The sequence below is a fragment of the Procambarus clarkii genome, chromosome 92, assembly GCF_040958095.1.
Source record: "Procambarus clarkii isolate CNS0578487 chromosome 92, FALCON_Pclarkii_2.0, whole genome shotgun sequence".
Classification (NCBI taxonomy): domain Eukaryota; kingdom Metazoa; phylum Arthropoda; class Malacostraca; order Decapoda; family Cambaridae; genus Procambarus; species Procambarus clarkii.
Genome location: NC_091241.1, coordinates 5,232,917 through 5,257,441, shown reverse-complemented (window position 1 = coordinate 5,257,441; position 24,525 = coordinate 5,232,917). Strand labels below are relative to the sequence as shown.

The 24,525-nt window shown below is 50.6% G+C and overlaps 1 protein-coding gene across 2 annotated transcripts in view; it reads right to left on the bottom strand.

The window, feature by feature from the left end:
- Positions 1-24,525, bottom strand: part of LOC123775122 (uncharacterized) — a 110,689-nt gene that overhangs the window by 36,687 nt on the left and 49,477 nt on the right. For both annotated transcript variants that reach the window (XM_045770014.2, XM_045770015.2), the window contains exon 2: positions 6,968-7,022. In XM_045770014.2, coding sequence (XP_045625970.2) covers positions 6,968-7,022 — 55 coding nt within the window. The remainder of the gene's footprint in view (positions 1-6,967; positions 7,023-24,525) is intronic.

Genomic DNA, 24,525 nt, shown 5'->3' with positions numbered 1-24,525 from the left:
CATCTATTCATTCATTTATATATTCATCTACCTGTACATCTGTTTATCCATCTATCCAAATACCTATCTATCTATTTATTAATCTGTCAGCCTATCTATCTATCCATGTATCCATCTATACATCACACCACCCCATCTATCCATCTGCCTATCCATGTATCAGTCTATCGATCCATCTGCACATGTATTTTCATAATCTATTCATCCACCTACTCGTCGGTCTATCCATATATCTATCCTGTGGGTAACCTGTGGCTCAGTAGTCAACGCTGTCGGCTCACAACCGGCACGTCATAGGGTCGGATCCTGTGCAGGACTAAACAGCTAGGCGCTCCTTGCACCCGTTGCCTCTGTTCACCCAGCAGTAATTAGGAACTTGGTTGTAGTCGACCGTTGTGGGTCGCTTTCTGAGGAATGGTCAAATACTGTTCATATTCGAGAAAACTTCGCATTTCCCACAAAACATTAACACCCAAACCAGTACAGATGGAATGAGGCCCTCGAGGCAGAGTAACAGAGGCGATGGATCGACTTGAGAATGGTCCAGGACGGACCGAAACGTCGTCGTCCCTTCAACTTCTAGTGTGTGGTCTGGTCAACAGAGTAACAGAGATCCATCCATTTATCTATCCAACTATCTATTCATCTATCAACCTATCCTTCCATCTATCTATCTACTGTCTATGTCTCTGTCTGCTGTCCAAGGGGGCAGGGGGACCCCCCTTGCCGGAGCCCTTATTCTTTGTTATCTTTCGTCTGATTATCTTCTTACTCTTTCTTTCCATCTTGATCTTACCTTTCATTTTACTTTGACCTTGTTCTTTCTCTTATTTACTCCTCACCTTGCATCTCACTTTCTTGCCTTCTTTAGGCCTCTCTTCCCGTTACTTGTTAATGGTTCGCGACGGACCGAAACGTCGTCGCTTCGTTACTTTCTGACGTATGCGCGACGGACCGAAACGTCGTCGCTTCGTTACTTTCTGACGTATGCGCGACGGACCGAAACGTCGTCGCTTCGTTACTTTCTGACGTATGCGCGACGGACCGAAACGTCGTCGGTTCGTCACTTTCTGACGTATGCGCGACGGACCGAAACGTCGTCGCTTCGTTACTTTCTGACGTATGCGCGGCGGACCGAAACGTCGTCGCTTCGTCACTTTCTGACGTATGCGCGGCGGACCGAAACGTCGTCGCTTCGTCACTTTCTGACGTATGCGCGACGGACCGAAACGTCGTCGCTTCGTCACTTTCTGACGTATGGTTTGGTCATCATATCTTCAGCCTCGTTACTGTGACTCTGCAAGGTACCGAAGGGCACACTTGGAAATTAGGAAGATCAATAATGTTTAGCTTCCGCAATGCAAGGAATTACTAGTCAAGGAAGGGAGAATGTTATGTTGATCCTCGCAGTGGATACCTGTTCCTGAAGGATATCGTGAGGAGACATTCACATATGGGACTAATAGAACAAGAACCCGGCAATGTGATGTTATAGTGGCCAGAATACGCCTGGGATATAGACGTATCTGGCAGCTTTCTCAAAACCCAAATGTCGAGTACACAATGTGTCAACTTTGTGAAAGAGAAGACATCCACTCTCTTGAACATTACATTGTAGAATGTCCCATATTGACTGACTTTCGTCCTCCTGGGCTAAGGTATGCTGAACTGTGTAATTACTATACGAGTACTGGAACACTTGATGATATATTGGACTTGTGCCCAAGATTAACCATGTAATGTATCAATTATACAATGTATGTATGTGATGTAACTATATAACCTGAGTTTGTAAAAGTACCTTAATCACCTTCAGTGATTAAGTGCTTAATTGCACACTAGTTTCTCTATCAGCTATCTTACCCAGTCAGAGTAAGAGAGACAAATGTATGTGAATGCATGTGTAAGTGTATATATGTATGTATATATGTATATGTGCGTATGTGTGTGTGTGTGTGTGTGTGTGTGTGTGTGTGTGTGTGTGTGTGTGTGTGTTTATGTATATGTGTATAAAGTATATATGGAAGCTGATCAGAAATACATTTCACCTTTGTAAATGCACATTAATGACACTATGTAAAAGACACATCTAACACTTTATGTAGGGCATACGTAAATCTGTGTATCTATGTATTTACGTATGTAGGTTAGCTTAGCATTTTAAAAGCACCGAATCACCTTCTGTGGTTGAGTGTTCAATAAACCCTTGAACTATATGTTTAACACTTCTCTAACCCTGTCCATGGAGGACAGAAGAAAATGTATATATGCTGGTTAGCATTGTAAATGTGTGGCCACGTCTGTGGTAGAAAATAATAATAATAATAATAATAAAAACTCTTCTCCTGCTAGTAGGTCCTGTGTGCCTGCCGCTCTCCTCACAATGTGCAAATAAGGAAAGTTTTAAAATTAAAGGTTGTAATAATTATACATTTTCTGCTTCGAAGTGGGATGTGACCTTCGCGAGGCAGAGGTACCAACTCTTCGCGAGACAGGTGACCTTGGCGAGGCCGTGCTGGCCTTGGCGAGGCCGTGCTGACCTTGGCGAGGCAGAGGTACCAACTCTTCGCGAGACAGGTGACCTTGGCGAGGCCGTGCTGACCTTGGCGAGGCAGAGGTACCAACTCTTCGCGAGACAGAGGTGACTTTGGCGAAACAGTGCTGACCTTGGCGAGGCCGTGCTGACCTTGGCGAGGCCGTGCTGACCTTGGCGAGGCCGTGCTGACCTTGGCGAGGCCGTGCTGACCTTGGCGAGGCAGAGGTACCAACTCTTCGCGAGACAGAGGTGACTTTGGCGAAGCAGTGCTGACCTTAGCGAGGCCGTGCTGACCTTGGCGAGGCCGTGCTGACCTTGGCGAGGCCGTGCTGACCTTGGCGAGGCCGTGCTGACCTTGGCGAGGCAGCAGTGGTGGCATCTTCACAGCCTGGTGATGTTGACCACATACACCACAGTGAGGAATGCGTGCTGGGCAGGGTTGGTTATCGCTACACACCCACGTAACCCACTCTCACCCTGGAGACCATCCTCTGTGTGTGTGTGTACACTACCCTCACTGTACTTGCAGCTCGGCGCTTTCCTCCCGCCTCTCACCTGTCAATCAACTGGTGTACAGGTTCCTGAGCCTATTGGGCTCTATCATGTCTACATTTGAAACTGTGTATGGAGTCATCTTGGGGTTATCTTGAGATGATTTCGGGGCTTAGCGTCCCCGCGGCCCGGTCTTGTATTCATTAATCAGTTTACGAGATGCGAATCTTAACAACCCAAGATTATTTTGGTTCCAAATACCCTTTGAGCACTTCCAAGTTCAAATACTGTTCAATATATGTAAACAAAGCCAGCGTTATGATTAAGGAAAGATGGACAGGTTTCGCATGTGGACACTTCAGGGCTTCGTGAATCCTGCCCACTGGAGGTCGGGTCTCTGTGAGGTGTGAAACATGTTCCTTTGAAGAAACCCAGAAAGAACTCCAACGTAGAAAGAACACGCAGACGACACAAGGAAAGTTCAACAAATAACGGAAATGCTCAGCAGACGCGACTTTCTCTACAAAATGACTTTCCTCGCCAGCAGAGACTCAAGCAGTCAGACCACATTGAAGAAAGGCAACTAGAACATAAGGAAATTCAAGAAATAAAGAAAACTCAAAAATATTTCTTCACATATGCGACATCAGAAGCAAAACCCACTGCCAGTATTGGACCTGTTCGTACGTGTGACCTGGAGCCGGCAGGTGGTCACTCAGCCAGGACGTGTGTGACCTGGAGCCGGCAGGTGGTCACTCAGCCAGGACGTGTGTGACCTGGAGCCAGCAGGTGGTCACTCAGCCAGGACGAGTGTGACCTGGAGCCAGCAGGTGGTCACTCAGCCAGGACGAGTGTGACCTGGAGCCAGCAGGTGGTCACACAGCCAGGACGAGTGTGACCTGGAGCCAGCAGGTGGTCACACGTGTGACCTGGAGCCAGCAGGTGGTCACTCAGCCAGGACGAGTGTGACCTGGAGCCAGCAGGTGGTCACACGTGTGACCTGGAGCCAGCAGGTGGTCATACAGCCAGGACGAGTGTGACCTGGAGCCAGCAGGTGGTCACACAGCCAGGAGGAGTGTGACCTGGAGCCAGCAGGTGGTCACACGTGTGACCTGGAGCCAGCAGGTGGTCACACTGCCAGGACGAGTGTGACCTGGAGCCAGCAGGTGGTCACTCAGCCAGGACGAGTGTGACCTGGAGCCAGCAGGTGGTCACTCAGCCAGGACGAGTGTGACCTGGAGCCAGCAGGTGGTCACACGTGTGACCTGGAGCCAGCAGGTGGTCACACAGCCAGGCCGAGTGTGACCTGGAGCCAGCAGGTGGTCACACAGCCAGGAGGAGTGTGACCTGGAGCCAGCAGGTGGTCACACAGCCAGGACGAGTGTGACCTGGAGCCGGCAGGTGGTCACACAGCCAGGAGGAGTGTGACCTGGAGCCAGCAGGTGGTCACACAGCCAGGACGAGTGTGACCTGGAGCCAGCAGGTGGTCACACAGCCAGGAGGAGTGTGACCTGGAGCCAGCAGGTGGTCACTCAGCCAGGACGAGTGTGACCTGGAGCCAGCAGGTGGTCACACAGCCAGGAGGAGTGTGACCTGGAGCCAGAAGGTGGTCACACAGCCAGGACGAGTGTGACCTGGAGCCAGCAGGTGGTCACACAGCCAGGAGGAGTGTGACCTGGAGCCAGCAGGTGGTCACACAGCCAAGACGAGTGTGACCTGGAGCCAGCAGGTGGTCACACAGCCAGGACGAGTGTGACCTGGAGCCAGCAGGTGGTCACACAGCCAAGACGAGTGTGACCTGGAGCCAGCAGGTGGTCACTCAGCCAGGACGAGTGTGACCTGGAGCCAGCAGGTGGTCACACAGCCAAGACGAGTGTGACCTGGAGCCAGCAGGTGGTCACACAGCCAGGACGAGTGTGACCTGGAGCCAGCAGGTGGTCACACAGCCAAGACGAGTGTGACCTGGAGCCAGCAGGTGGTCACTCAGCCAGGACGAGTGTGACCTGGAGCCAGCAGGTGGTCACACAGCCAAGACGAGTGTGACCTGGAGCCAGCAGGTGGTCACACAGCCAGGACGAGTGTGACCTGGAGCCAGCAGGTGGTCACACAGCCAAGACGAGTGTGACCTGGAGCCAGCAGGTGGTCACTCAGCCAGGACGAGTGTGACCTGGAGCCAGCAGGTGGTCACACAGCCAAGACGAGTGTGACCTGGAGCCAGCAGGTGGTCACACAGCCAGGACGAGTGTGACCTGGAGCCAGCAGGTGGTCACACAGCCAAGACGAGTGTGACCTGGAGCCAGCAGGTGGTCACTCAGCCAGGACGAGTGTGACCTGGAGCCAGCAGGTGGTCACTCAGCCAGGACGAGTGTGACCTGGAGCCAGCAGGTGGTCACACAGCCAGGACGAGTGTGACCTGGAGCCGGCAGGTGGTCACACAGCCAGGACGAGTGTGACCTGGAGCCAGCAGGTGGTCACACAGCCAGGACGAGTGTGACCTGGAGTCAGCAGGTGGTCACACAGCCAGGACGAGTGTGACCTGGAGCCGGCAGGTGGTCACACAGCCAGGACGAGTGTGACCTGGAGCCAGCAGGTGGTCACACAGCCAGGACGAGTGTGACCTGGAGTCAGCAGGTGGTCACACAGCCAGGACGAGTGTGACCTGGAGTCAGCAGGTGGTCACACAGCCAGGACGAGTGTGACCTGGAGCCGGCAGGTGGTCACACAGCCAGGACGAGTGTGACCTGGAGCCAGCAGGTGGTCACACAGCCAGGACGAGTGTGACCTGGAGTCAGCAGGTGGTCACACAGCCAGGACGAGTGTGACCTGGAGCCGGCAGGTGGTCACACAGCCAGGACGAGTGTGACCTGGAGCCAGCAGGTGGTCACACAGCCAGGACGAGTGTGACCTGGAGTCAGCAGGTGGTCACACAGCCAGGACGAGTGTGACCTGGAGCCAGCAGGTGGTCACACAGCCAGGACGAGTGTGACCTGGAGCCGGCAGGTGGTCACACAGCCAGGACGAGTGTGACCTGGAGCCGGCAGGTGGTCACACGTGTGACCTGGAGCCAGCAGGTGGTCACACAGCCAGGACGAGTGTGACCTGGAGTCAGCAGGTGGTCACACAGCCAGGACGAGTGTGACCTGGAGCCGGCAGGTGGTCACACAGCCAGGACGAGTGTGACCTGGAGCCAGCAGGTGGTCACACAGCCAGGACGTGAACAGAGGCTACAGTTAAGGACTGGCGCCCGGTCAAACCTTCCCGGCCAGGATACGAACCCTGGCCAAAGCGCTCGCGGTGCACCGGGCGAGTGTCTTACAGTAATAACTTATGGTGTGGCCAGGCTGGAATGGTCTACCTCTTGATGCAAATGGCCAACTCCCGGTGAATATACATTGAGACGTAGTCACAACCCCGTCTGCGTCCTTGTCTGCGTCCTTGCCTGCGTCCTTGTCTGCGTCCTTGTCTGCGTCCTTGTCTGCGTCCTTGTCTGCGTCCTTGCCTGCGTCCTTGTCTGCGTCCTTGTCTGCGTCCTTGCCTGCGTCCTTGTCTGCGTCCTTGTCTGCGTCCTTGTCTGCGTCCTTGTCTGCGTCCTTGTCTGCGTCCTTGTCTGCGTCCTTGCCTGCGTCCTTGTCTGCGTCCTTGTCTGCGTCCTTGACTGCGTCCCAAGCTTGGGGACACTCACCACCAGCTTGGGGGACACTCACCACCAGCTGGGGGGACACTCACCACCAGCTGGGGGACACTCACCACCAGCTGGGGGGACACTTACCACCAGCTGGGGGGACACTCACCACCAGCTGGGGGACACTCACCACCAGCTGGGGGACACTCACCACCAGCTGGGGGGACACTCACCACCAGCTGGGGGACACTCACCACCAGCTGGGGGACACTCACCACCAGCTGGGGGACACTCACCACCAGCTGGGGGACACTCACCACCAAAGGAGAAGGTGAAGGTGCAGACGCCATTCTTGACGACGTGTCCCTCAATCTGTGGGAGAGAGAGAGACAGGTGAGAGAGGGGGTGGCTGGGGGTGGGGTTAGGGGGGATGGGTGTGTTGATGGGGTTGGGTTGGGGGTTTATTAGAGTATAGGGGCGGGGGGTGAGTTTGGGTGTGGATATGGGATCCAGAAAGTACTAAAGAGTAATAAAACTTAACTCTTAATGTTGTTATAGATTCAGCTACTCGGAACAAGTTCCAAGTAGCACGGGCTATGGTGAGCCCGTAGTGGACTTACCTGGCACAGGAGCGGGGCAAGTAGCACGGGCTATGGTGAGCCCGTAGTGGACTTACCTGGCACAGGAGCGGGGCAAGTAGCACGGGCTATGGTGAGCCCGTAGTGGACTTACCTGGCACAGGAGCGGGGCAAGTAGCACGGGCTATGGTGAGCCCGTAGTGGACTTACCTGGCACAGGAGCGGGGCAAGTAGCACGGGCTATGGTGAGCCCGTAGTGGACTTACCTGGCACAGGAGCGGGGCAAGTAGCACGGGCTATGGTGAGCCCATAGTGGACTTACCTGGCACAGGAGCGGGGCAAGTAGCACGGGCTATGGTGAGCCCGTAGTGGACTTACCTGGCACAGGAGCGGGGCAAGTAGCACGGGCTATGGTGAGCCCGTAGTGGACTCACCTGGCACAGGAGCGGTGTAACTCTTAACTGTGCATAAAAGTCGATCGTACAGACTGTCTCTCACTACGACCATAATACTCTAACATGTTGCAGCAGCAGCAGCGAGCAACTGTTGGTCATACTCCTACCTTGCACCACGAAGCTCTTGCACCTGAACTTCTTATACACATTGTCGGAAAACCCGACACCATTTACTAATATTAAATACAATATGCAGATAATATTGCTGCTGTTGTATACACAAGTTAACCCATAGAAAATGTAGCTTGTAGGGGAATTTTCCATCAATAGAAAATGGGATATCATTGCCAGATAGTGCTATAAATTCACCAGCTATTCTATTGGGAATTATTCTTAATACGGCAGTCTTTGAACTTTTACCATAAAAACATCTCATTTGAATTAACTTAATTATCAGTATTAAAACAGAGTAAATGTGACCTTTCTACAACTTACTGACATCTGGACAAAGAGCCAGGGCGTCAGTGGTGAGGAAGGTCAGCCATTGTTGTTAGACCAGAGTCGCTGGAGCAAATTCAGCTCCTACAATTCTCCTTTGGACGAAGCGTTATGGAGATTAAATTAGTGCTTCTACCATCATCAACACGTAATCAACATCCAAACAAGGGAAGTGTCTTACCGAAACCCGTTTATTACCACATTTCTGGCCAGTTAATGTTAGATATAGAGTGAACCGGTTAGCACGCATGACAAGCGACATCATCTATCTTGAGGTTATCTTGAGATGATTTCGGGGCTTTTTAGTGTCCCCGCGGCCTGGTCCTCGACCAGGCCTCCACCCCCAGGAAACAGCCAGTGACAGCTGACTAACACCCAGGTACCTATTTTACTGCTAGGTAACAGGGGCATAGAGTGAAAGAAACTAGGTAATCATCCAGGTAATTATTCCTTGGTCCTTGTCTTATATAATACACAAATATTTCCTCTGATATAGCGGTGATATATAGGATTCTGGCTTTATAGCAAGTGTCCTTTTTAACAGGTATAGAAGAGGAAGCAAGAATTAGGCTTGGTACATCAGTACACGGGTGGTGAATGCTAGTCTCAACTGAGGATTATTTGGTGTCAACATCCATGTTTATACCTGGTGGACTAGGCCTACTGTACAATAAGATAAGGCCTCTCAATTATCATTACCACTATATGTAGTTTAATACTGTAGTTTGATTGGCTGCATATATATAAATTTATTATAAACCTCCCCTAATGTGAAAGGAGTCAATTTGTTAGAATATTGCAGAAATACAGTCCGCTAAACATCATACAAATTGCTATCGAAATATATAAATTAACGTAAATATAAAGTTTATATAAATTCATATAAATTAAATAAATATAAATCTCAGAGGTGGGTCGATCATCCCCCCCCCCCCACACATCACAACTCTCCAACATGTCCACCACAGCCGTGTTTTACCACACTTCTCCCAGGGTTCGAAACTTTCCCATATCTAGCGAGAGGCGACTTGTGCAGTTGTGCTCTATGGACCGAGCTATGGACCGCTCTATGGACTGACTTTGATGACGTAGGTAAACCTCGCCACGGTCCAGGAGCGTCAGCGGCTCTGATTGGTGGGTTCACGTTTGTCAAAGCGTTTGACCAATAATAACATGGAGTGAGGAAATTATACCCAATATTACTATATGGGGGCCTGACAGCCGAGTGGCCAGCGCTCGCGGGATTCGTAGACCTGAGGTTCAGAGTTCAATCATCAGTGGAGGCGGGGGGGGGGCAGAGTTTCTTTCACCCTGATGCCTCTATTCACCTAGCAGTAAATAGGTACCTGCGAATTAAACAGCTGCTATGGGCTGCTTCCTGGGGGGGGGGGTGTAGCGAAAAGGAGGCCTGGTTTGAGAACCGGGCCGCGGGGACGCTAAGCCCCGAAATCATCTCAAGATAACCGTAAGATCACCAGAAGATGATAGCGTTCAGCATCAGGAGGCTTGTGTTTGTTGTTTTAGATTTAACTACTCAGAACGAAGTGTCCATGTAGCACGGGCTATGGTGAGCCCGTAAGAGGCTTGTGGGTAGAGGAGACAGCACGTGGCGCCAACCGTCTGTTTGTAAACACAGCCGGGCGGGGACGGTTGCCGCCTATAGCACCACGGTGGGTAAACACCTTCAGTGTAGGTGTTGCCAACACGAAGAAGACACTAGCGAACAGAACTCAAATAGCGACTTGAAGAGGAGGTACGACGAGACACAAGAGAAGGTGGGTTCCACACAGGAGGGAGCTAGAGCCCGACCCTGCAGGCACTGCCAGAGGACTAACCAGCGCTGCACTAACCGGTTTCACCGCATCACCCGAAGCCTAAACCCCAACTTAACATCATACGAGAATAATTTCAATAAATCCATTTTGATACCACAAGCCACTGACTTTTTATTTGTTATATTATTACTGTTATATTATTATGAATAAAACCTGCAGTGTGCTTGTCTCCTGCTTCCTCATTACCCCTCAGGCAAAGCTAATTACCGCCGTGGAGAGCTTCCTATGCTACAATTAGCAAGCCTCGCTACAATTAGCATGCTGGAAGCTATACAGCCTTACTGATCGGAGAATGTAAATACCAGCACTGGAGCGGGGTAATCTATGAGCAATGATAACAGAGCAGTGAGGAGGGTGGGTGATATTTCTGCCCTGGGCCAGTTGTGGTGGTCAGGGGTTGGGACGGGCAATTCCCACTTGCTTATTGCTCGGTGACCCCAACACCAGCCCGGCAGCTGACCCCCAACACCAGCCCGGGCAGCTGACCCCCAACACCAGCCCGGGCAGCTGACCACCCAACACCAGCCCGGGCAGCTGACCACCCCAACACCAGCCCGGGCAGCTGACCCCAACACCAGCCCCGGGCAGCTGACCACCCCAACACCAGCCCGGGCAGCTGACCCCCCAACACCAGCCCGGGCAGCTGACCCCCCAACACCAGCCCAGGCAGCTGACCCCCCCAACACCAGCCCGGGCAGCTGACCCCCAACACCAGCCCGGGCAGCTGACCCCAACACCAGCCCGGGCAGCTGACCACCCCAACACCAGCCCGGGCAGCTGACCCCCCAACACCAGCCCCGGGCAGCTGACCCCCCCAACACCAGCCCGGGCAGCTGACCCCCCAACACCAGCCCGGGCAGCTGACCCCCCAACACCAGCCCAGGCAGCTGACCCCCCCAACACCAGCCCGGGCAGCTGACCCCCCAACACCAGCCCGGGCAGCTGACCCCCCCAACACCAGCCCGGGCAGCTGACACCCCCCAACACCAGCCCGGGCAGCTGACACCCCAACACCAGCCCCGGGCAGCTGACCCCCCAACACCAGCCCGGGCAGCTGACCCCCCAACACCAGCCCGGGCAGCTGACCCCCCAACACCAGCCCCGGGCAGCTGACCCCCCAACACCAGCCCGGGCAGCTGACCCCCCAACACCAGCCCGGGCAGCTGACCCCCCAACACCAGCCCGGGCAGCTGACCCCCCAACACCAGCCCCGGGCAGCTGACCCCCCAACACCAGCCCGGGCAGCTGACCCCCCAACACCAGCCCGGGCAGCTGACCCCCCAACACCAGCCCGGGCAGCTGACCCCCCAACACCAGCCCGGGCAGCTGACCCCCCAACACCAGCCCGGGCAGCTGACCCCCCAACACCAGCCCGGGCAGCTGACCCCCAACACCAGCCCGGGCAGCTGACCCCCCAACACCAGCCCCGGCAGCTGACCCCCCAACACCAGCCCAGGCAGCTGACCCCCCAACACCAGCCCGGGCAGCTGACCCCCCAACACCAGCCCGGGCAGCTGACCCCAACAGAAGCACACTCGGGTCTCCCACCGTCATTATATCATGAACCTTCCTAACTCTCAGTGTCTTGATTGCTTTTGTCTTACAATTGTTGTGTTGCTCTGTGAGTGTTGTTGGTGCTGTCTGATAGTTGTCTCCTTTCTTCCCGATTGTTGCTGGTTAATGGTGATTGTTGCTATTCTACAGGCCAGAACCAGTGTCCAATTTGAGATCATTCGTGACGTTGTATTTGCGAACGATTGTGTTCTCAACTGAAGTACAGTGGATCTTTAGGTCCTCATCATCTCCCCTCCCCCCTTAAGACGACTGCGGCTCTGACATCCACTTGTCCTCCTACAACGAACGTCGCTTTTCGCTCGTAAGCGTTACACAAGACCAAAAATGGTCGTACTTTAAAACGGACGCTGCTCGCGAAAGTGACGTACTGTCCCGTTTTCTGTTTTGGGACCTCTGGTAAGTTAGGAGGATGACACTATAAATGGACCGTTTTCTTAACGTCGGGGAACCTTATAAGAGGACGGGCTGCTGGAAGAGGGCCTCTCCTGGCTGTAACGACCGGCTGGCTGTAACGACCGGCTGGGAGCCGGTCGGCACAGCGGACAGCACGCTGGACTTGTGATCCTGTGGTCCTGGGTTCGATCCCAGGCGCCGGCGAGAAACAATGGGCAGAGTTTCTTTCACCCTATGCCCCTGTTACCTAGCAGTAAAATAGGTACCTGGGTGTTATATAGTCAGCTGTCAGGACCGGGCCGCGGGGACACTAAAAAGCCCCGAAATAATCTCAAGATAACCTCAAGATAACCCGAAGCCGCCAATGCCCAAGAGCTTAACAACGCTGTCAGGTTAGCATACCTGGTTAGTTCTTTATCAGAGAGAGTCACTGGCCACCAGGATCCCAAGAGTCAGCGCAGCTTTTAGAAGGCTTGGATTCAATGTCTGGGATCGAAGAGGCATTGACACTGACACTAAACGTCCTCCTGCCCGCCCGCCCTCGTCCTCTCTGCGTGTTGAGACCTGAACTGTCAACAGTTACCATGCAAAAATGTTAAACAGTTCCCATCTGAGCTGTCTGCGGAAGGTGTTGAGGATGAGATGAGAGTCAGACGTCCAAGCACAGACTAGCATAGCAAGCATCCACACCATGCTGCGCAAGGCACAGCTCACACGGGCCATTTTGTGCGCATGACCGCTGAACCACGGCCCAACATGTTCTACCGCCAACTACAACATGTCAAACGGTCTATTGGAGGGTAAAAGAATAGATTTAAGAAGCGCCTCAAGGCTTGCCTCGAGGCAAGAGAGTTACCAAGAGTTACAGAGGTGGGAGAGCGTGACTCTGCCAGGCGCCGACCCAGTCCTGCTGAGACAGCCGCCTACCAACAAAAATGATGATGTTGGTAAAGTGTCATCATTCTTCCGACAGAATGATGTTATGGTACAGCACAAGCCCAGGCCTGGTGGGCCCCAGTATCAGGAGCCACCCACACTGTCATGTTAACACTGCAGCAGCAGACCATGGGGGGCCCCACAATGGGCCCACACTGCAGCAGGAGACTATGGGGGGGGGCCCACACTGCAGCAGGAGACCATGGGGGGGGGCCACAATGGGCCCACACTGCAGCAGGAGACCATGGGGGGGCCACAATGGGCCCACACTGCAGCAGGGGACCATGGGGGGGCCACACTGCAGCAGGAGACCATGGGGGGGGGCCCACAATGGGCCCACACTGCAGCAGGAGACCATGGGGGGGGGGCCCACAATGGGCCCACACTGCAGCAGAAACTGCTGACTCAGACCGGTCATCATCCGGCCCCTTGATGGACGGACATCCCTCTTATTGTTGTTGTTGTCTTACCACCTGATTGTTGCTCTCCTTCTGTGATTGTTGCTCTCTGTGAGTTGTCGTCCTCCTCTGTGATTGTTGCTCTCTGTGAGTTGTCGTCCTCCTCTGTGATTGTTATCTAACCCTCTCAGTCTGTGCTCCACTCATCTTCCCACATTATAATAATTATTTCCCCTTACTGTCAACTCCGTCAGAGTGATGGTCGTTCAACCTCTCCAACGATGGTCACACCACGTTAACAATTTGGCTCGCTTTCATCTACTCATTTTTCCTTTTCTTCCTCAGTTGCAGGAGGAGAGCAGCTTACAGGTCCCACAAGAAGGATGTGAGAGCAGCGTGTGTGAAGCAGCGTGCCGGAGCAGCCCCAGCCTTCACCTGGTCATCTGTCCCAAACCACCAATTTCTGGGTTCCAGTTTTTACGAGTCTCAGCAGCGAGAATATTGTGAGGACGAGGATATTACTCTTAAGGGAGAGTGCAATACCATCCCTCCAGACTCCCGCCTCGTCTAGGTATATATCCTTGCACTCTCCTGGCTGCAGGAGACACTCTTAACTCCTCATTATTGACAATGAACTGCTTGTCCACCAAGAAATCCCATCAATTTCAGCCTTATCATCAACAGCATCGTGTAAAATTTTATTGACCAATGTTACCGAAATTATATTTAAGAATGACACTTTCGTTTCAGGATCTGTGGGTATTTTTTTTTGTATTTTTTTTTGCATTTGTGAGGTATTGGACTATTCTTGTGGGCAAGATTAACAGCTCCCCAGCCTATATTTTGCAATATATAAATCACTACATGAGAATTTGTATCCAAAATGCTGTCCTCAGCAGGTTCAGTAGAGGTGTATCAAGGCCCAGGTGAAGGGTTGGTGACTAGTCAACTTTATCCTAACAATATCAGCTTTTGTTATTAAATTTGATTTTGTATTTGTGGGCACTGAAATTGTGTGCTGCTAACGACACACACACACTCTGACAACACACACACACTAACAACACACAAACACCCTGACAACACACACAAACACACCCTGACAACACACACAAACACACCCTGACAACACACACACACACACCCTGACAACACACACACACCCTGACAACACACACACACACACCCTGACAACACACACACACACCCTGACAACACACACAAACACACCCTGACAACACACACACACCCTGACAACACACACACACACACCCTGACAACACACACACACACACCCTGACAACACACACACACACCCTGACAACACACACAAACACACCCTGACAACACACACACACCCTGACATTTTGAGGAGATGGATATTCAGGGCTGCGAAGGTTTCAGTGACTACATAGCAGGTACTGTAACAAATGGAGGGAAAAAAATTATAGTCGCAGTCATATATAATCCACCACCAAATGACAGAAGACCTAGACAGGAATATGATAGAAACAACATGGCCACCATTAACATAATAGAAAGAGCAGCTTCTGTTGCTAGCAGGAATGGATCTGGACTACTAATTATGGGAGACTTCAACCATGGGAAGATAGATTGGAAGAACAGAGACCCACATGGAGGACCAGAAACATGGAGAGCTAAGCTGCTGGACGTGGCAACAAGAAACTTTCTAAGCCAGCACACCAAAGAACCAACAAGAATGAGAGGAGAAGATGAACCAGTAATGCTTGATTTGATATTTACCCTAAATGAATGGGATATAAGGGAAGTTAAGATGGAAGCGCCCTTGGGAATGAGTGACCACAGTGTATTGAACTTTGAGTACCTGGTAGAGCTAGGACTTATCTCCCCCCAAAAAGAACTAGGAATCAAAAGGCTGGCATACCGAAAGGGGAATTATGAACAGATGAGAAGTTTCCTAAGTGAAATACCTTGGGACACAGACCTCAGAGACAAGTCTGTACAGGGTATGATGGACTATGTTACCCAAAAGTGTCAGGAGGCAGTAAACAGGTTCATCCCGGCCCAAAGGGAAAAATCCGAGAAGCAACAGAAGAATCCATGGTATAATAGGGCATGTATGGAAGCGAAGAAACTGAACAAAAAGGCGTGGAGGAACTTCCGGAATAACAGAACACCAGAAAGCAGAGAGAGATACCAGAGAACCAGGTATGAGTACGTCAGGGTGAGAAGAGAAGCAGAGAAAAATTTTGAAAATGATATAGCAAACAAAGCCAAGACCGAACCAAAGCTACTCCACAGTCACATCAGAAGGAAAACAACAGTGAAAGAACAGGTATTGAAACTTAGAACAGGCGAGGACAGGTATACAGAGAATGACAGAGAGGTGTGTGAGGAACTCAACAAGAGGTTCCAGGAGGTCTTCACAATAGAACAAGGTGAGGTCACTGTGCTAGGAGAAAGGGAGGTAAACCAGGCGGCCTTGGAGGAGTTCGAAATTACGAGAGAGGAGGTCAAGAGACACCTGCTGGATCTGGATGTTAGAAAGGCAGTTGGTCCAGATGGGATCTCACCATGGGTACTGAAAGAGTGTGCAGAGGCACTTTGCCTGCCACTCTCCATAGTGTATAGTAAGTCACTAGAGACGGGAGACCTACCAGAAATATGGAAGACGGCGAATGTGGTCCCAATATACAAAAAGGGCGACAGACAAGAGGCACTGAACTACAGGCCAGTGTCCTTGACTTGTATACCATGCAAGGTGATGGAGAAGATCGTGAGAAAAAACCTGGTAACACATCTGGAGAGAAGGGACTTCGTGACAAATCGCCAACATGGATTCAGGGAGGGTAAATCTTGCCTTACAGGCTTGATAGAATTCTACGATCAGGTGACACAGATTAAGCAAGAAAGAGAGGGCTGGGCGGACTGCATTTTCTTGGATTGTCGGAAAGCCTTTGACACAGTACCGCATAAGAGGCTGGTACATAAGCTGGAGAGACAGGCAGGTGTAGCTGGTAAGGTGCTCCAGTGGATAAGGGAGTATCTAAGCAATAGGAAGCAGAGAGTTACGGTGAGGGGTGAGACCTCCGATTGGCGTGAAGTCACCAGTGGAGTCCCACAGGGCTCTGTACTCGGTCCTATCTTGTTTCTGATATATGTAAATGATCTCCCGGAGGGTATCGATTCATTTCTCTCAATGTTTGCGGACGATGCTAAAATTATGAGAAGGATTAAAACAGAAGAGGACTGTTTGAGGCTTCAAGAAGACCTAGACAAGCTGAAGGAATGGTCGAACAAATGGTTGTTAGAGTTTAACCCAACCAAATGTAATGTAATGAAGATAGGTGTAGGGAGCAGGAGGCCAGATACAAGGTATCATCTGGGAGAGGAAATTCTTCAGGAGTCAGAGAAGGAAAAAGACTTGGGGGTTGATATCACGCCAGACCTGTCTCCTGCAGCACATATCAAGCGGATAACATCAGCGGCATATGCCAGGCTGGCCAACATACGAACGGCATTCAGAAACTTGTGTAAAGAATCATTCAGAACTTTGTATACCACATATGTCAGGCCAATCCTGGAGTATGCAGCCCCAGCATGGAGTCCATATCTAGTCAAGGATAAGACTAAACTGGAAAAGGTTCAAAGGTTTGCCACCAGACTAGTACCCGAGCTGAGAGGTATGAGCTACGAGGAGAGACTCCGGGAAGTAAACCTCACTTCGCTGGAAGACAGAAGAGTTAGGGGGGACATGATCACCACATTCAAGATTCTGAAGGGGATTGATAGGGTAGATAAAGACAGTCTATTTAACACAAGGGGAACACGCACAAGGGGACACAGGTGGAAACTGAGTGCCCAAATGAGCCACAGAGATATTAGAAAGAACTTTTTTAGTGTCAGAGTGGTTGACAAATGGAATGCATTAGGAAGTGATGTGGTGGAGGCTGACTCCATACACAGTTTCAAGTGTAGATATGACAGAGCCCGATAGGCTCATGAATCTGTACACCTGTTGATTGACGGTTGAGAGGCGGGACCAAAGAGCCAGAGCTCAACCCCCGCAAACATAACTAGGTGAGTACAACTAGGTGAGTACAACACACACACACCCTGACAACACACACACACACACCCTGACAACACACACACACACACTGACAACACACACACACACACTGACAACACACACAAACACACCCTGACAACACACACAAACACACCCTGACAACACACACAAACACACTAACAACACACAAACACACTAACAACACACACAAACACACTAACAACACACAAACACACACTGACAACACACACACACACACACTGACAACACACACAAACACACTAACAACACACAAACACACTAACAACACACAAACACACACTGACAACACACACACACACACACTGACAACACACACAAACACACTAACAACACACAAACACACTAACAACACACACAAACACACTAACAACACACACAAACACACACTGACAACACACACACACACTGACAACACACACACACACACACTGACAACACACACACACACTGACAACACACACACACACTGACAACTATTATATAGACTGTGGGTTGGTTGGTGTAGTCGTCGTTGATCCTCCTCTACGGACAACCCAACCCACAACTCGGTAGAGTGCTTATACTAGGAGATCACCCTTGGCTCTTCTGGCTCTTGGAGAGGGGCTCAACGTCACACGTTCAGGGGATGCGGCTCCAACACTTAGCCTCGTCGTCACGTGCACACACCCACTCGAGCCGCTGTGACTCCCCACTCTCTCCTTATGAGATATGATCTCCTCAATCCCCCTATGACTTACTAGTATTACCTCCTACCCTGTCCACAGCAGTGGTTCATGGTTCTTTCTCTCTCTCTCTCTCCTTCTTTACTACCTCCTGGGAAGCCTCACTAGGACAAGGGCAAACACCAGCAAATTGTGACACATTTACTGAAGAAAGCACATACACGATACATACACACATATAATAATAATGAATCCTATACTCTATAATATCACAATCAGGTTGCACTCCAATACCATCAGAACTCTATTATCAGCTTATCAAGTGGTACCCTACCTCCTGGTTCACCACCTGATACTATTAACCTCCTCAAGTTGGTCAAGCCTACACACTGTTGCACCATCAGCAAGATAACATATATATATAGAAAATCAGCATTTGAATGCAATAACATATACCAGTACAGATGTTCATTGATACTTCAGTATAAAAAAACTCCTTGACGCAAGAATGCCAACAGTCACTCACCTCTCACTGCGTCTTGCACGCTAATGACAACCAAACACTATCAACTCCCTATAAGTAATCCACCAGAACTTCCCCTTCCACCTCTGGAAGTTCACTACCCTATTTCTTTAGGTTCTTCCGGGCTTCACTACCAGGATCCTCTGCAGCTCCTCCAGGCTGCTATCATGAAGTTTCCTTGAGCAACTACGGTGCTTCACCCTTCTGCTAGGCTCCTCCACAGCTCTCTTGGCTGCTACACCATGAAGTTTCCTCGAGTAACTATGGTGCTTCACCACCTCTACAGAAGCACGTGACACTCCTCTGCACTGCTGCTTCTCCTCACAGCTCGAGGTCCTCTGCTCCACTACCTTGGAGTCTCATTAGCTACATCATCTGCTGGCTTCGAAGTTCTCAGCAACTTCTTCCCCAAAAGACAAACCTGCAACCCATCGACACTCCAATAAAATGTTCCCCTTTAACACATAAACAAAAATAACCACACAATATGCTTGCCTCAAACCTCTATCTGTCCTCTACATACAGTGAGAGTGGACTCCCCCGTTTTGGGCGGGTCCATACTCCACCTCGCCTGGCGGCGGTGTCCTCACTCGCTGGGAGGGTCTTCCTCCATCCGGAGCCGGCTCCCTCAGTCGTCCGCCAGCGCTCAGAGAGGACGGACGTCGCTCCGTGTTCCTCCCTCTTCACTCTCCTATTTCAGGCCTTCTGCCTTATTAAAACATGTCTAACTTATAAATAAACATCGCTACTGTCGCTGGGCACACGACCAACTACAATGCAATCACTATGAACTGGCGTATATCGTGCTTACCACAGATTAACTGGTCGAGGGCGCTTTTCCTCTGACGGCGTCTGGTCAGGGCGCTCCACACAGCCCACAATAATGCCTCCGGGCGGCTTAATATTCACTAATTATCGTCCACGACTTGAGACCACACGTCCCCAGCTCGATTCCACAGCTGGCACGTCTGCACACTTCTCTTCTCTTAGAGATATATCACTAGGGGTTCCCTTCTGACGGGAGCTCAACGAAGCGCGGCTTTCCCCTGCGATGTCTGGCACTCAAGTGAGGTCAAGGTCCTCCAGAAGCGAGCCTCAAGCCTCCAGCAAAATGTCCACATCTCCTAGCCAGTCATTTATCTATTTTCTTCTGCATTGCCCATAATCTCAAACTGTTACACATATCCAACCAACTATTTTACATATGCGTTATCACCTCAATACTTGCTAGACCTTCTAGTTAGGTCAGGCTTGCTGAATAACTCTCAAGAAGGGAGACTCGTTTCTCCTGCAGGCTGAGATCATAACACTCCCCTCCCCTTATTTTTGAGAGTTATTCTAGTGGCTAGGCTCGGGATAATACATCCGCCACCACACTGTCTCGTTCTTCAACCGATTGGTTCGAACGGTTGATCTGCTTACGTACTCCCTTAGGAGTCTACAATTAGTTCGTTGCTCCTTGCAACATCTGGCTCACAACTCGCCAGAAACATGATCTTCTCATAAACGATCTGACTTATCTGGCACCTGTTGGCTAGGCTGTCCTCCTTGGACGCCTGCACTCCATCGTTCCACTCTACTTATTGTCTCCACCCTCCGTTTCCTCGTCTTCTCTTCACGTCCAGAGTCAGACATCTACTGTCTGTACCTCCTCTGTCGTCTTCACTCTTCCATCTACTGCCATTATACTTTCGTCTCCTGTCATCATACTTCACTCCATCGTCTTCACCGACGCTCCTCCCTTTCGTCTCCTCATATATCCGAGACCTCATCCTGTTTGACCTCCATCGAGTCCTCGGCTTTCTTCTATTCCTCCATGCTTGCATCATCATCCTCTTCCCACACTTCTCACCTCTATACAACTCCATTTCTTCTCCTTCAACTCTTCTTCTTTCCCTCAAAGTTTCTCCGAGCGCTGTGCTACATCCAACAGCACTCGACCGTACATGTCGCTTTACCTCTCCTTGTGTGCTCGTAAGCATCTCTCCACACATACTGTCTCTTCTCATTTCACCTTCTCGGTTACTACTCTTCTTCACTATCTTTTCTTCAGGTTTTCTGTGAAACACGTCAACTCCTGACACCTCAAACAACTTAACTCTACTATCCAGATGCCTCTGTGCTCGTGGACAACTTGACGTTCTACTTCCGTCCTCAGTCTGTCCACATCTTTCCTCATTCCCACTCAGCACAGTTGCATTCGCCTTCCGACTCTTAATTTCAGCAGTCCGGGCTCTACTCAGGTCCGCTCCCTTCACAGTATTCTTCTTCGGCTGGGCCATCTTCACTTTTGACCTCACCGAGACTTCATTTTTCTGGGCTGGACCTTCATCAAACAGCCGTGCTATATCTACATCGATCTCTTCCACTGGCTGAATCGACACTGTCTCACCTTCTCCAGTGTCTTCCTCGTCGGCCACCTCTGCCTTCGTCACTACCGAGACAGGGTACTCAATGGCTTGGCGGTCTCCTGACTCATCCCCTCGGATGTCAGTCAGGTTCACACTCTCAGGTGTCCCACACGTGCCGTGGCCTTCTGGGCACTCCTCTGGCACAGTCTCCGCTATGACTCTTGTCAACACCTTTGTCCCGCACAAGTCATTCCCCAGGATCACTTGGACTCCTGGAACAGGTATGTCGGGGCATACTCCCAACATCACCTCCGCCGACACATATTCCGACCTTAGCTGGACAGTACATACGGGCATGTCACTCTCAGACAATAACCCATATACTTTCATCTTCCCACTGCCAGCTAACCGTCGACCATTCCCAATCAGGCTTCTCGTAATCAAGCTCTGATTAGCTCCGGTATCTCTTAAGATACCAACTTCTACTTCAGGTTGGCTTCCTATTCTGATCCAACCTTTGCTCATGAACGGCCTATACCTCTCGTTCACTAAGTTCGCTCTCTGTGGTTTGTCTCGGAACACATTAGTATATTTACCTCGGGGGTCACACATGGCCAGGGTCACAACTCTCTTGCCCTGCCGACAATCTCGCATCACGTGACCCAATCCGTTACAATTGTAACATCTCATCTGGGAAAAGTCTCTTCTATATGTCCCAGAGTAGCTCTGACTCTGCCCACTCGTATTGGAGTTCCTCGGGCCAGACGTACTACTCGTACTCTGTGGAGCTTTACTGGACTCTTGATTTCCTGGATAACGATTAGTTTCTCGTTTAGCTCCTCCATCTTCACTTTCAGACGAAGTGCGCGACCTACTCTTCTGAGTTTTAGGGTACTTACTTTTATCTGCCCATTTATCAAAATTTTTCTCACCCCAGACTCTTCTGGGTCTTTCGTAATTTCTTCCTCCCCAGACTCCATTGGATCTGCCATTGCTGCGTCTCACCTCATTCTGCACTCTGTTCTCTCTTAAGCTCTTGTACGCTTCAGTAATCATATCCGCCCTATCTGCGGCATCTTTCACCTCCATTATCCCTGCTTCTTGGATCTTGAACTTTGTTTCGGGATGCATCATCTCCAAGAACTTCTCCATGACCATCAGTTGCTTCAGGTCAGCATAAGATCCAACTCCAGCAGCCTCAATCCACTTCTGGAATCGTCTTTCCAGATCCCTTGCTGTCTCAGCAAACGTACATGCTCCAACTTTGATCATTTCTCTGAAGCGCTTTCTATAAGCTTCTGGGGTTAACTGAAACGAGCGCAATATGCTGCTCTTTACTGTGGCGTAATCCTGGCACTCTTCCAGTGACAATTGGGTGTATGCCTCCCTGGCTGCACCGGTCAATCTTAACTGGACCAGCTGGGCCCATTCCTCCTGTGGCCACTCCTTGATACTGGCTACTTTCTCAAAGTGCTCGAAAAAGCTCTCTGCCTCTTCGGGAACAAACAAGGGAATGTCCTTCTCCCTAACCCTAACATCTGGTGGGTGTGATACCTGGGTGGTGCTCTCTGGCAACCCATGTTCAATCCTTTGCTCAGCCAAGGTTCTGTTCGCTTCTATCTGCATTTGTTTTGTTCTCTCTTTTTCTTTTTCGACCTCTAGTCTTGCTTTCTCTTTTTCTTTCTCTTGTTCCAACTCCAGTTCCCTTACTCTGGTTTTCTCTTTTTCTACTTCCAGTTTGGTTTTCTCTTTTTCTACTTCCAGTCTGGTTTTCTCTTTTTCCTTCTCGGCTTCATTTTTCATCTGCAGTTCTAATTTCATCTTTTCCAGCTGGAACTGTCTCTCCTTGTCCTCACGCTGCATCTGGAGCTCTAACTGGAATCTCTCCAAGCTCCTATTCCGGCTACTCCTACTACTGCGGCTACTCTTGCTGCTCCTACTCGATCCCTGGGATCTCACTTCATCCTGCCCATCATCCTCCTTTCTACTTTCAGCTCCTTCCTGGGCTCCTTGTTCTGCTGCTTCATTTTTGGCTCTTAACTGCCTCAGGATCTCATCCTTCATCCCAGCTACTTTAGATGCTTTCAACCTGATGCCACATTTTTCTGCTATTTGTTTCAATTGATCCCTCGTGCAACCTTCCAAGTCCTCAGGCTTGCCTGACTCCACAAACGCTTGCACCTTATCCATCTTGTCCTGTGAGTCTTCCCAAGAGAGAGAATATACACCTGCGGTCACACAGTTTATCTATTTCAGCAAGGGTGTACAAATCCACTTTTGGACAGGGTGTGGGTGTGTCAGTTCACTCTCCCGGACACAGGCCCCCAATTTATTATATAGACTGTGGGTTGGTTGGTGTAGTCGTCGTTGATCCTCCTCTACGGACAACCCAACCCACAACTCGGTAGAGTGCTTATACTAGGAGATCACCCTTGGCTCTTCTGGCTCTTGGAGAGGGGCTCAACGTCACACGTTCAGGGGATGCGGCTCCAACACTTAGCCTCGTCGTCACGTGCACACACCCACTCGAGCCGCTGTGACTCCCCACTCTCTCCTTATGAGATATGATCTCCTCAATCCCCCTATGACTTACTAGTATTACCTCCTACCCTGTCCACAGCAGTGGTTCATGGTTCTTTCTCTCTCTCTCTCTCCTTCTTTACTACCTCCTGGGAAGCCTCACTAGGACAAGGGCAAACACCAGCAAATTGTGACACATTTACTGAAGAAAGCACATACACGATACATACACACATATAATAATAATGAATCCTATACTCTATAATATCACAATCAGGTTGCACTCCAATACCATCAGAACTCTATTATCAGCTTATCAAGTGGTACCCTACCTCCTGGTTCACCACCTGATACTATTAACCTCCTCAAGTTGGTCAAGCCTACACACTGTTGCACCATCAGCAAGATAACATATATATATAGAAAATCAGCATTTGAATGCAATAACATATACCAGTACAGATGTTCATTGATACTTCAGTATAAAAAAACTCCTTGACGCAAGAATGCCAACAGTCACTCACCTCTCACTGCGTCTTGCACGCTAATGACAACCAAACACTATCAACTCCCTATAAGTAATCCACCAGAACTTCCCCTTCCACCTCTGGAAGTTCACTACCCTATTTCTTTAGGTTCTTCCGGGCTTCACTACCAGGATCCTCTGCAGCTCCTCCAGGCTGCTATCATGAAGTTTCCTTGAGCAACTACGGTGCTTCACCCTTCTGCTAGGCTCCTCCACAGCTCTCTTGGCTGCTACACCATGAAGTTTCCTCGAGTAACTATGGTGCTTCACCACCTCTACAGAAGCACGTGACACTCCTCTGCACTGCTGCTTCTCCTCACAGCTCGAGGTCCTCTGCTCCACTACCTTGGAGTCTCATTAGCTACATCATCTGCTGGCTTCGAAGTTCTCAGCAACTTCTTCCCCAAAAGACAAACCTGCAACCCATCGACACTCCAATAAAATGTTCCCCTTTAACACATAAACAAAAATAACCACACAATATGCTTGCCTCAAACCTCTATTTGTCCTCTACATACAGTGAGAGTGGACTCCCCCGTTTTGGGCGGGTCCATACTCCACCTCGCCTGGCGGCGGTGTCCTCACTCGC